Here is a 13,295-nt window from a genome sequence, read left to right as displayed (position 1 = left end):
ATATATGGCAAGAACAGGAAGAGTTTAGCATTTGCAGCCAAATCACTCTTTAGTCATTTGCTACCTGTATGGCATACAATGGTATGAATTAATCAAAAGGGACTATGAATATACAAAGATAGTATTCATGTATACATTACACTGTGTACGTGTAAACTCTCTTGACAATTGAAACAACTAACGTGAAGCATGTTGGTTTGCCTACTGGGAGATAGACTGCTGACTAAACAAACAAGGACTGGGTGATTTCAACAAAATGTTTCAAGACATGTCTGCTCTAAGCAGAGGGAAAAGAAAGCCACAAAATGGTAATAAGCCATTACCAGGAGGCTTTTTTTTCATCACTTCATGCCAGAGAAAACGGGATATTAGCCTGATAGGCTTCTAGATCCCAAGGCAGACTCTTAAACTTCACAAAGCTGCACCCTGATACCCAAGCAATCACTGATACAGGCTTTTACTGAGGGGCTCCACACAGACGCTTAAAAGCATTGTAGGAGATATCGACAGGCATATCATCTTCTGAGCAGTGAGTATACCAAGCAGCAAATTTTCTTTAAGACTGGCGTACATGGAAATACATATTGCCATGCAGCCTAAATACAAAAACAAAACAACCAGAAAACTCCAGAGCAAACCCAAAACCTTCGTTCAATATCAATAATTAATGATATATTCAAATCAAATTTGCAGTTATCTACTCTTAGACTGTGGAACATTGTGTGCATTGTCTATCATACTGCATTTTGTAATTAGTGTTTAGATATTGCAACTTCCAACTCACAGTGTATTCCAGAAGCATGCATGGTAATATGCTGCATATGGTAGCAAAAGTCAGTGTATATGATATTAATTAGACAAAATGAGGCCAAGAAGAAGACTGAGCCTTAGACTACGAGGAGAGAGGGTGACAACACTCTGTTGAGTGATGAACGTACATGTTCATGTGTGACATCTTGAATGGATATCTATACATTCAAAATACTGTTTCACATCCTGTATTCTAACACTGGGAATTGCAAGGCAAAATGTTCTCGCATGGACAATAATTTATGTTTAAACAATTTTGTATCAGTTTTAAAAAAAGAAAAAATGAACAAATCTCACAGGTTAACTACGACATTAATCATGCCGGATATACTCTGGAGAATTGCACAAATACTCTTTTTAGTCTTTCACAAGATGGCCCAAGTCAATGGTGACCTCATGTTTAGTCTTTCACAAGATGGCCCAAGTCAATGGTGACCTCATGTTCAAGCCAGATCTCCTGTGGTGACCGCTCCTCATCCATGGAGCTTCGTAGTGCAGAGTTCTTATAGTTGTATTTCAAAGTGAAGACAATCTGGACAAAAAGAACAATTCATATCATTCAGTGAAAGCAGTTTATGTCATGTCATGTGCACAATATAACATCTCAATCTACCACCATCATTGCACAAGGAACACAACAATGACACGTATTGACAGTAAGCCTGCGTTACGTAATGTCAACTCTGATACATTTTCACACTATCAGCATTTGTAAAAGGGAGACATGCACAATTCACTAATAGAATTACATTGAGTATTGAGCAAATAGTTGATCTCGTCTAAGACAACTGAAGGTGCTTCTTATTCCATAAAAGATAGTGCGAAATAAGAATTTGATGCTCAGAGCTTGCTCTGTTATTTTGCTGCATGACAAAGTCTTTAAAGGGGGCATTCCAGACAATTTTCATAATTTCGCATCATGTAGTACATAAATCAAGAGCTCCATGTATAGACTTGTGGAATTTATTGTGGCCTTTGAGCACAGAAACCAATAATCTGAAAATCTTAAACAAATTACACTGAACAGTGCTTATGAAATAGGAGCCTCACATATTTCAGAAATGTAGCAGTGTAATTCCATTACAATACCACATGCTTAACAAGTTCACCCGTGTAGATTCTACGCATGCCTTCTTCTTTTGTTCTGCTTCCATGAGCCCAAACTCATGCATTCTTATGGTGAGGCTGTCATGTCATCATCCTAGTTCATTGCAATTTGTTATAAATTTTCAAAAAATTATCATTCCTCATCCCAGTCACTATAAATTCTGAGACTCTGTACTCAGTATAACTTATTTTAGCTGTTCTAATGTAAAAGTCTGAAAATCTTCCGGAGGTCCCCTTTAACGTAGGTGTAAAATGACTTCATCTCATATGGCAGCATTTGCAGTATTCATTCAAACTTCAGGTTGTTTCACTGATGGTACATATGGCTGCTTCACACTCACTACCTGCATTTACACATCCTTCCGCTTGTGCTCGCAAATTACATAACCCTAAACCAGGGCTTAACATAATGGTGGCCCGGTGGCCCGGGGCCACCAAATTTTAAAAAAGGGCAAATTTGGGGGCCTGCCTCGGGCCATCAAATTTTTTTTTAAAGTATGTCAATAAATTCGTAACTTTTTGCGCCGGAAATGCACAAATGCATGCAGTGAGTTAATGTTTTTTATTGGTTTTTTTTTTCGGGCCACCAAATTTTTCTCTCGGGCTACCAAAAATGTGAAATTGATGATTTTGGTGGCCCCATCCAAAAAAAAGTTAGTGTGGAGCCCTGCCTAAACACAATTATGACAATGATTCTCTACGGCCTTCTCCATGCTAATGTCTGTAGTTTTTATTTCACAATCACACATCTTTAGTGAAGTAGTATAACTCTTGAAGGGTAGTAGCAAGCTTTCTTACCACCACGTTGCCACTGGCTCTTTGGGGAATAACTTTGAATAGAACACCAAGCTTGTGAGCCTTCCGGAAATGGACATAGCTGAAATAAAAGTTATATAGATACAGTTTCCAACATAATCTTTAAACTGTAAACATACACACATTCATCTCATGGTTTGGCCTCACACTACACACTAGGAGTGTGGCTACAGGCAGATACATGTTGTTACTATGTCACACTGAAAAGGTCATGAACTCTCTCTTTCTCTCTGACCTTGCATTCTCTACCTTAATATTCAAGGAACAAGGAAGAATATTAACGAAACTAACTTTTGTTTTTGTTTTTGTTTAATGTTTATCTACAAACTCTAAATTCTACACAGTAATGTGATAACTTTATTGAATCCACAACGTTTTGATTTCTAATATAACTTACTTTTCTGTCCTTGTATTTTCTCCTACATGTTTATCAAAATCATTCACATGATAAGCTGATTACTGCAAGATACTATCCTGGAATGGTGATTTGCCCTATACAAGTTCAGTCAACTCTGTTCTTGTTGAATGAAGCATACTCAAACAAGACTCTGCAAAAGCTTTGTAAGGAAGATCCAGCAAGTCTCCAAGGGGTGTTGATCTCGACACTCTTATGGGGAATGACTACACTGGATAGATGGCCAAACACAAACCTAGACTGGCAAAGTACTTCTAAGGATCAAAACTTACTCTGTATTGTCATGGTAGTCATGTAAATCAGATGTACTATCATCATACTCGGCAGTCACATCCTTTGGTCCCAAGGTTAACTCATCCTCAGGGGGGATAACCTTGCAATGAAAACGAACGTAAAAAAAGTGCAGACAACAATTTCAATGACACACAATTTTTCACAATCAACACGTTACCATTCGCATCAAACATTATGTCTCTGGCTAAAGATAGGAAGAAGAAGAAAGTACCAAAAGACCACAAGGGTAAATTCTGCAATAATTTTTTTTCTCTCTCTCTTCTCAGGAGGAAAATGACAACAAAATCACTTCTTTGTTGCTGCATCTGTAATGTCTTGGCAAAACTGCTTAATTTCTACACTTTACAGAGAGAAAAAGAGGTGCAATTATTAATGTGCCACACATTAGGGTCGAAGAAGTGTCTTACGTGGAAAGAAGTTTCTGCATAACACATAGAAACATCTACTAGACTAATCATAACATTTGATCATTGAATGAAAAGCAATGTGTGGAAAAAAATATTCTTCTTCTAGTAGGCCTATATATTGTATAAAAGGCCTGTTGAAGACAAAACTATTCATGGACAACTTGAATAACTTCAGTTTTTCCTGAAACCTTGCTAACATCAGGATGAAATACAACAAAATTCTTACATACTTTTTGTATTCTTCTCTTACCAATCATGAATCACAGATATTCAAAAAGCTTGCAGAAACTTCACCTTCGCTTGCAGGTAAAATCATGTTTTTTGTCCCCCAACCCCCCATCCCCGAAAAAACAAAACAAAAGAAAAAAACATTCAGCACAGGGCAATGATGTATTATCTGATTGCAGACATAAAGGCAAGATCAAAAGGGCAATATTAAGTTGTGTTTTGACTTTCCTTTCTTCAAATAATTCTTTTATTTTGGAGACTTTTGTGAAACTATGAAAGATGTACTGTAATACCTTCTGGATGCATTACCAAACAGTCTGCCTTCAATGAAAAAACAAGACATCAGTGGGACTGAACGTTGTAATACTCACAGGTTAGTGACTTACCTGTGCTGTAGCATGAGTGTCATCACAGTCTTTAGGGTTGATACCATCAAAGCGTATTGGCATAGCCTTCTCATGAGGATTGGTGATCATGAGGGTCACAATGCTCTCCTTTCCAAAGTGGAGGTTGGGAACGAGGAAGATGCGCACGTCTGGGATGTGCTGACTGCAGGGTGAGACATGGGCAAGTAATCATGACTGATTAGCAAAGTCTACGATACATGTAATTTTTCTCTTGGTAGAAACATTGCTGGCTGTAATTACCTAGTTTAGACATAGCTCTACAAAACTTGAGAAAAACACTGCATGTGGATTTAATCAACAGACGTTATCTTCTTGCTCACTCAGGGGCCTGTTTCATAAAACTTGTCATCAGTGACAACTGCCACATTTCTATGACAAATTTGCTCTCAGCCAATCAGATGCAAGGATTTCAGCAGCTTGTCACATCGATGACAACTTGTGACTGGTGACAAGTTTTATGAAACGGGCCCCAGATCTTTCAGATATTTGTTCTTCTTGCGGTTTGGCTTGTTCTTCACCTTGACATCCCATCAAATTTACTTTCAATTCAGGATACAGCAGACATTCACTCGCATGTCTTTTGAAGTCCATATATCAATGAACGGTCAGTTTTTGTTTCTATATTAAAAAACTCTACTAACACTACCCAAAAAAAGAGGAAAAAAATAAAAAGGTTCTCAAAAGTTAGTACCTCTGTGCATGCATAAGCCATCCAAGAATGTATCACTAACAAAATTTAGCTGTGATCCGGCACACAACAGAATATAATGCTTGCTTAACTATATCATACTTACATGGCAACAAGCTGAATCTTGAATTTGATAGAGGATGGGTTGAACTCTGGCTTGCTCAGATTGTGTTCACATTCCTACACATTCAAAACACAACAATTGATATAAAAAAATCATATGCATGTATAGAGAAATGAAATCTCAGTACCAACTTTGGCTGTGTAGAGCATGAGTCACTGACTTTTTGCCATGCTAACAGGAGCAACAAGCATCGGTGTTAGGTAAGTTCAGTGCTAGTTACTACTTTGCACACTACGTATTGAAGGATGATGTCTAATTACTATACATCCCCAACTGCCATGCATATCTTTGATTACTGGTATCCATGCAATCTCCTACTAACACAAATGTTTCTCAACCAACATGCTTGTTCCTACAAAGCTAACAGCTGATAAAGTGTAAACACACAATGTACAACTACACCTACATATACAACATGAAGGCACATCACTGTGTAGACTTGTTATCACCTTCATTTATAAATGAAGGTGCATTCCTTCCTTATACTGTATACGCCAAATATTTTGTGAGGTTTTTATTTTCGCAAATTTCGCAAGTCAGGTGCTATTCGTGAAATTAAGACACGCGAAAATATTTACTCTGATCCCGATTTAAAAAAACGTACGTGTGTACACTTCTCTGTTCAGTACAGGACTCCACGATCGCGGATTTAACCACTCGCGAAATCGTAGGGAATTCCCGATTTGCGAAAATTTAGACTCGCGAAATGTAGGGCGTATACAGTATACCACTGATTTTCTGATGATGTGTAATCACTGTGAACACAATCCCTTGATTCTCTTGAATTGTGCTCAGCAAAATAACCAGAAAACATAATGATTTCGACACTTCTGAAGCTTTTAAAGTTCAGCCAACAATAATGGAACCCACTGCAATCTGCTAGACTCGACTAAAAAATTTAACTGCTCTGAGAGCTTTCTGGAGAACATTTCTCCTTTTAAACAGCTGCTTTACACAAATGTAGACATACAACTATAACATGGAAAGATGGGGAGGGGTACAATGTAACAACATACAAAACACAGAGACAAAAGAAATATGCTATGTAAGATAGCTATTAAAGACAATGACAACGACAGACAGAAAAACACCTTCAACAAATGGGGAAAAAAAGGTTGAATGGACTTACCCGACATCTTTGAGATCTCTTGATAAGTAGATGTTTGTGTCGTGGATACAGCTGCTCTACACTCACACAGTTGTACTCTGGATGTTGTAGTCTGTGGTTGATGTTACAGACTATAATGAAGAAAGTTATATGGGCAATCAGTATACATTAATAACTTAGGAACGTGCACTGGATATGAGGTGGGAGGCAATTCCATAGTCACAGAATGAGCACTGTAGATTTTAGGATTTAATAATTCAAGATACTGGAAAGAGTAGCTGTGCTTGAATTACTAGCTTTCAAATTCAGAAATCCGAAGGCTAAATTAGCAATGATGTGAACTTTGTTCAAATTGACACATTACTAATCAAAGCAAGTTTTTAGTCTACTATTTGACCGCAAGGCTGATTAAGATTGGAAAACATGTACACAGGAGACATACAGTCAAGATGTTTAAAGACTGAAAAAAATTCCGCTAACTGAATAAGGTATTTTGTTACCTCACAAGTTAACCTTAAAAACAGCAACAAACACAGACACACACAAAAAGAAATTCAACCAAAGAAAGAAACAAATAATTTGTTCCATCTTGATTAAAAAATAAATTTATTACATAAATTAGAAACTATTTTATCGAATTTCTAACATACACTTGTCAACTTTTACAGTTTCCTATTTTCAACCCATGGATAAAAAAAATCAATCCCCCTCACAATATAACTGCCCATTCTGCACACTAATTGTGGGATAATAAAGATAGGAGACGTGAACTCACTTTTTTCTAAAACAACTGGCTGAGTCAATATCTTGTTTGGCAAGGGATCCACCTCTTCTGTAGGTTCAATCTGCTGTACAGGATTGATTGCAGCTTGCTCATCCTTCAATCTAAATGAAAAAATTACCAAACTGATCAACTATCCAAAAGTTTGTCAAAGCAATGGTCATATTTATGACTTTACCAAACATTACAAAGATAGAAATGATGAAAATCATAAAAATGATGCTACTACTACTCCTAATAATAATACTGTTATAACTGTTATAACTGCTACATGCTACTTCAACCAATAAATATAGTTATAAAGACAGTAGTGTCTAATCTTGCATAAACATCTCAGTTGTACAGAAACATTGCTGACACATACAGCTAAAGATGAACTTTCTTAACACTGCGAATGGTATGACCTTGTTCAAACATACGTGTAGCTCTTCATCTGTTGGCCAAGTTTACTGTTTATCTACAGCATGTTTCCAGATGAGATGAAGGATACTCACTATGATTTGTTGCACACCGTTGTGTAGTATTCAAACTTATTTTTCTTTTTTCAAGGAGTTTAGCACAGTACATTTCATCAAAACCTGCATGACATAGTTGCCCTATCTATAGCATTGTCTGATCATGTACAATTTCTACATTGTTGTATTCAGGGAGACCAGGTAGAATGAGAGAGGAGATCGTATCCCTGTGTAATGAAATAATGATATACCAATGACTGGAGTTCTTGCATTAACTTTTACTGTGCTTTGTTAGCTGATGGGTAAGTGTGCCGAAGTGTTTTTTTTTTTCACTGATTAGCCATGAATAGAGACTGCTTCATCCCCCAAATCCCAATTGTGATAATATGACCTTTCTGTTGAACTGAGGCACATCACTATAGCTGAGTGAGCTTGCTAACTCTGAAGTACTGAGTACCTGTACGTCAAGTTTGGATGGATTATTGAATGCTAGTGAGAAAGCTTAGCAGTAGCTGGGCACATAAAGGATTAAAAAGGCAGCCTACAAATTTTGGTGATGGACTTTGAGTCCTGTTCTTCACTGTATGATTATCTTTAGCATCACTTGATCACTCCACTTACATTCATGTTCTGAGCATGAGGAATTCACATTTTAGACAATTTTCAGAAATTACGACAGGCAAGGAGCAATTTTATCTAAACACACTGGCCTGGGAGAAAGTGTAACGACAGAATCATCACAATGGTATTTTACCCTTATACCAGTTTACATATTGATGAGATTCTAATTTACTGCATTTTATAGTTCTTCATCCACTACCGTCAAGAAGTACATGCTGTAGGTTTGATCATTTAATCCACAGTCTCAAAAGACAGCGCCTGCTGTATGTATGGGGTACTGAAATCAGTTGAAAAAGTTCCTGAGCAATAATTGTTTGTAAATAACTGCAAACTTTGAGAGTTCTATAATGTTAATCTGATCTGTCACTTGAAATACAAGTATGATTCTGGGAGATACTGTTACCTCAAACTTCTGGACCTAACTATGCTAACATGCCTAAGTGTAGTATTATCTAGATTCTTTGACATTCATATTAATGGCTTCTTTTACTTAACAAGGATTGAGGCAGGGCAAACTTACGCTAATCCAGTAAATGAACTCAAAAGGGCACTGCTTCTTCTCCTGCCTGCACTGGGTGAGAGATATTTCTCCTGCAGTCGGAAGTAGGCCCGCCTTCGAGTAAATTTCTTGTGGTCACGCTCCATCTTCTCCTGCTTGGCCAGCTGGTGGTAGTAGTCAGTCAGCTCTGCAATCTACAGCCAGACAGTGACAACACACACTGAATGTGAGTACATGGTATAGCGCTATTACAGATATCTATCAGAACGCTAATTGGCAGTACATGCGACCAACAGTATATTCCTGTTCATTGGGAATACATGCCCAGCTCACTTTTGCCACACCAGCCTGTTAACCCATCGACGATGGGCTGATTTTGCTACAACATGCATTTCCCATAGACACTTGCCCGAGTATACTCGAGACTCGTCCTCAACAGGTTAATGATCATGAACAACAGTTTGTTCAGCTGCAAATCGCAAGCTTGGAATTATCAAACATATTCTTTCACTCCCATGGATGAGAAAGGCCTTCTACAACTGTATAAGTCAATAGTCAGACCTTCTTTAGAATACTGTGCACCCATGTGGTATCCTTACCTGAAGAAAGATGCTGTGAAAATTGAGAAAGTGCAACAGCGAGCAACAAGACAACTGCATCCCCTACGATATCTGCAATATGCATCACGGCTTGAACACTAAAGCTACCTTCACTGGCCTACAGATGTCATAGATCAGACATGATACAAACCTACAAAATTGTACAGGGAATAGATGCTCTCCAATCAGCTGACTTCTTTGACTTTTCATCTGGTAGCAAAACAAGAGGACATCAATTCAAGATATTGAGGAAGCATGCTAAGACAAAATTGAGGAAATTCTCTTTTTCTCAGAGAGAGATATCAGAATGGAACAGTCTACCATCATTATGTAGTAGAAAGTTCTCCAACCACATATTCAAAAAAAAAAAAAAATCCAAAGTATTTGGGCCAAGAAAGATACATTTTAACCCAGATGAAGTTTCCATCTGTCCACGTACTCCAGCTGCACAGAGCCTATCACACAGAAATTAATCATATTTATTGGTGCAGAGGGGCAAATAAGTTTGGAAGAACTTTAAGCCCACTTCCAAGGTAGATTTCAAAGGTATGAAAACTACTCATACTTAAGATTTCAAACATCTATTCACAGACGAATAAGGTCTCTGTCCTACCAATTGTAATTCAAAGATAGGGCACAGTGCAAAACTGCATACATCTTGCAAATGCCTTAAGGCCAAATGCCCTAATATAAATGAAATAGCTTTATGTATAGCTTCCCACTAAAATGCCAACTTACTCTTTTGGCACCTTCATTCTCTGGTTCCAGCCATGGTCCACTTGCTGTGTAGACAAAGAATAGGGTTAAACACTGTAAAAATTAACAAAACAAAACAACAAAAATTTAAGAAAAATAAAGCAAACCAAACTCTGTTTCCTTTTCAACCTTGCATTAATATCTCAAGTAGGGCCTATATAACATTTCTCTCTTTCTCAGTAAAACATAAACACACAAACAAGCAAAAAAATTAAATAAACAAAAATACCCTAATCACAAAACTAGCAGCAGAGCTTGCAAGAGACCAGGAAATTCATTTCTGGAGACATGAAGCCAGTTATACAGCTCTCAGTAAACACTCAGGACACTTCTTGCTTAGAACTCACATCCAACTCATTCAAATATTTAAAGCATCTGATATAGTAACTGTTCTAAATGGTAACTATGTGTGTGTATGACAGTCAGAAACAGATGTTTTAAACAGCCATACACAGCCTCAATTCTAATGATGTACATAGAATGAGCATCACTTTTATGTACCAGAGTCTTTATCTGCCATGCCAACATCTCTGGATGTCCATCTGCAGAGTCCACATGCTAGGTAGTACACCTTCTTGGTGGTGGTCTTTGTTGGGTCCTTGGGGTCTGGCACTGCCACACTTGTGGCTCGGTGAGACAGAGTGTGTTGGCAGCTGGGACAGTCAAGGCAGTTCCCACAGCGGTTCTTTTTGGACTTGGCCTCCGCTGATGGCATGTTCTCGAGACAATTGGGACAGTAGTGCGAATCCACCTAGTGCATGTAAAACATGTGTAGTGCATCATTTAAACAGTATCACTTAATCAATCTTCATTTTCTGTAATCCAAATGTCTCAGGGCTCCTACAGCTTGTATCCATTGCAATACACTTTCTACCAATATTTTATGCATGAGGCCAACTCTGGTGTAAAAATGCGAAATTCAGTGGTCACAACTTGAATCACCTGTTAAAACATGCAACCCATCATAGCCCAGACATGAACAGGCCACCCATACCTACTGTAGCTATGTGCCATGGCTATCTTTCTTTCTTTGACATAGAATTCTAGTCGTGAAAAAATTACCCCATTCATTCAATTCGCGCAGTATCTGTTCATTGCGTGTGTCACACCACCGGCAAAATCGTGAAATAGGCCCCACCGCAGTGCGCGTGCACCCGCGCGTTAGCAAGCAAGGGTAGGTCCTAGGGTTAGGGTTAGGGTTAAGTGTTAGGTAGGGTTGTATTTATGGTTAAATTGGCCATTAAATTAGTCGAGGGACATTACTTTAGGGAGTCCTTCCGAGAAGAAAGAGAGGACGAAAGATGCTATGCTGTGGAAATCGGCCCCACCGCTGTATCAATTTCGCGTAAACGCCGTTTGGTGGGGCCGCATTCACGAGTATTATACTGTGGAAGGAAGCCCCACCGCCGTGCTTACCTACCGATGAACGCCACTCGGTGGGGCTGAATTCACGAGTAACCAATATAAATAGGCGAGCCGCCGTAGTATTAACAGTTAGTACGGACACGCAGTGGTGGGGCTTATTTCATGAGTATGCCACACCACCTCCATTCACTTTACACGTAAGCATGATTGTGCGCACATTGACTAAGTGGGCTAATTTTTCATGTTATGCCCTTCTTTTTTTTTACTACTCCTACTAGAAACTCTACACCTAGCATCATTCCATCTATAGACTAGTTTCTACAAGAATATCGAGTAGCACTCAGTGTACTGGATATCGTAAAGAAGGTAACATTATCATTAGGATCCACCCTACTGTCTGTGGTAAATTTTACCGTACTAACGTGAAATAAATTAACCACGGACAAGTACGTGAAGTAACCTGTGCTGTGGCCGGGGCGTTGCCGAGCTCGCGTTCGGCCCGGTAGCGCCTACTACTACTAACTGAGTACTGTACACGTACTACCGTACTACCACGACTACTCACTACGTTAGAATCCATATCTGTAAGCGTAATGGTTTCAACCATCTGGACAAAAACATCATGGTTGTTGAGTGCAAAATCAACTTGGTCATGATACGCAGAAACCTACCTCGTGTGCGACGCATTTTCCACATCGAATTTTCAGGCAATGCTTGCAGAAATACAGCTGTGTTACGGGTGAACGAGTGCCACAGGAGCACAGAATATTTACACGTTGAAGCTCCAGTTTCGAGGCCATTTTGATCGAGTGGACTGATGATTGGTATGATGTTCAGTCCTGCCGTAGAGGGCGTATATCTATTCCCGGCACGCCGCCGCCCCCCCCCCCCTGGCTTTTGCACGCTTGCTACGTTTAGCTCCGCAACACCCCGAAATGAATAACTTTTTGGAATTTATTGTATAGTATCATTTTCCATGTTTCGCTATTCCGCCTTCTTGCTTCCTTTTTTTTTTACCTGCTAGTCCGTGCTCTTTCTCAAACATACACAAATAAAAGTATTTATTGTGCATGTATCCTATGTACACACGCTAAACTGATAGCTGCAGGTTATAGTTTTGCGTCTTTTCTCCAATCTTCTTCTTCTTCATCTTCTTCTTCTTCTTTTTTCTTCTTCTTTAGTGTATTATTCCATTTATGTTTTCTTTTCATTTAAGAATAAATGTGAACGACGATAATGTGATAAAATATCAATGACAAAAATGATCAGATCATAAACAAATTCTATCATTCTATCATCAATGGCATGGGGACAATCAAAGTAGTATGTGTAAAATCGAGCTGTTTCATTACTCCCAGCTACTGAGGAGTATAGGACTTCACTCAAAAGAAATGGGACTCGGTTGCATGCGATTGAGTATTATACAGAAGGGCAATAAGCTGTCACTGAGAATATAGGAATGTCGTTGACAGTGAGTAAACAATTCTGAGGAAAATGATCCAGCCAATCCAGTGTCCACTCAGAGTCAATGATTATGGATCAGTGTTATGTTAAGACATTTGCTGTGTACTCAAAACATTGTGACGATACAATTTTTGGCAGTGTAAGGTTGAACCGACTCCACCGATTTCGTCTCGCGGATGTTATCAAAGTATGTGTTTATTTACTGAAACAAAACTAAGTGTTAAAACCCCCTTATTTCAGACGATAGTTTTATTGCAATGTACTCGAATCATGTTGCTGGCTCCCTAGTCCCCAGTCTTATCGTTATAATACGATAATGTTTACCAACAAAATAACGCACGTAACTTTACT

The 13,295-nt window shown here is 38.6% G+C and overlaps 1 protein-coding gene across 1 annotated transcript; it reads right to left on the bottom strand.

The window, feature by feature from the left end:
* Positions 1–197: 197 nt before the first annotated feature.
* LOC139729599 (dynactin subunit 4-like) lies at positions 198–12,280 on the bottom strand. Its single transcript, XM_071640527.1, has 11 exons — positions 12,152–12,280; positions 10,617–10,866; positions 10,098–10,141; positions 8,782–8,954; positions 7,180–7,289; positions 6,426–6,535; positions 5,279–5,352; positions 4,464–4,626; positions 3,421–3,521; positions 2,716–2,794; positions 198–1,342 (listed from the first exon to the last, which is right to left on the bottom strand). The coding sequence occupies exons 1-11, from the start codon at positions 12,278–12,280 to the stop codon at positions 1,211–1,213; spliced, it is 1,365 nt and encodes a 454-aa protein (XP_071496628.1). The 3' UTR covers positions 198–1,210.
* Between the last annotated feature and the right edge of the window lie 1,015 nt (positions 12,281–13,295).

The sequence above is a fragment of the Diadema antillarum genome, unplaced genomic scaffold (genome assembly GCF_040938485.1).
Source record: "Diadema antillarum isolate AM-2024a unplaced genomic scaffold, OU_Dant_1.0 seq00000248_RagTag, whole genome shotgun sequence".
NCBI classification, from domain to species: Eukaryota; Metazoa; Echinodermata; class Echinoidea; order Diadematoida; family Diadematidae; genus Diadema; species Diadema antillarum.
The sequence above is the reverse complement of the archived record's forward strand: the minus strand, read 5'-3'. Positions and strand labels throughout refer to the sequence as shown.

Excerpts from the sequence above, each read along its gene's own strand:
- LOC139729599 (XM_071640527.1), bottom strand. The coding sequence starts at position 12,280 with ATGGCCTCGAAACTGGAGCTTCAACGTGTAAATATTCTGTGCTCCTGT. Across the intron at positions 7,290-8,781 it reads AGTTCATTTACTGGATTAGC|ATTGAAGGATGAGCAAGCTG; the intron begins GTAAGTTTGCCC and ends TTTTTCATTTAG. Across the intron at positions 3,522-4,463 it reads ACACTCATGCTACAGCACAG|GTTATCCCCCCTGAGGATGA; the intron begins GTAAGTCACTAA and ends TTTCATTGCAAG.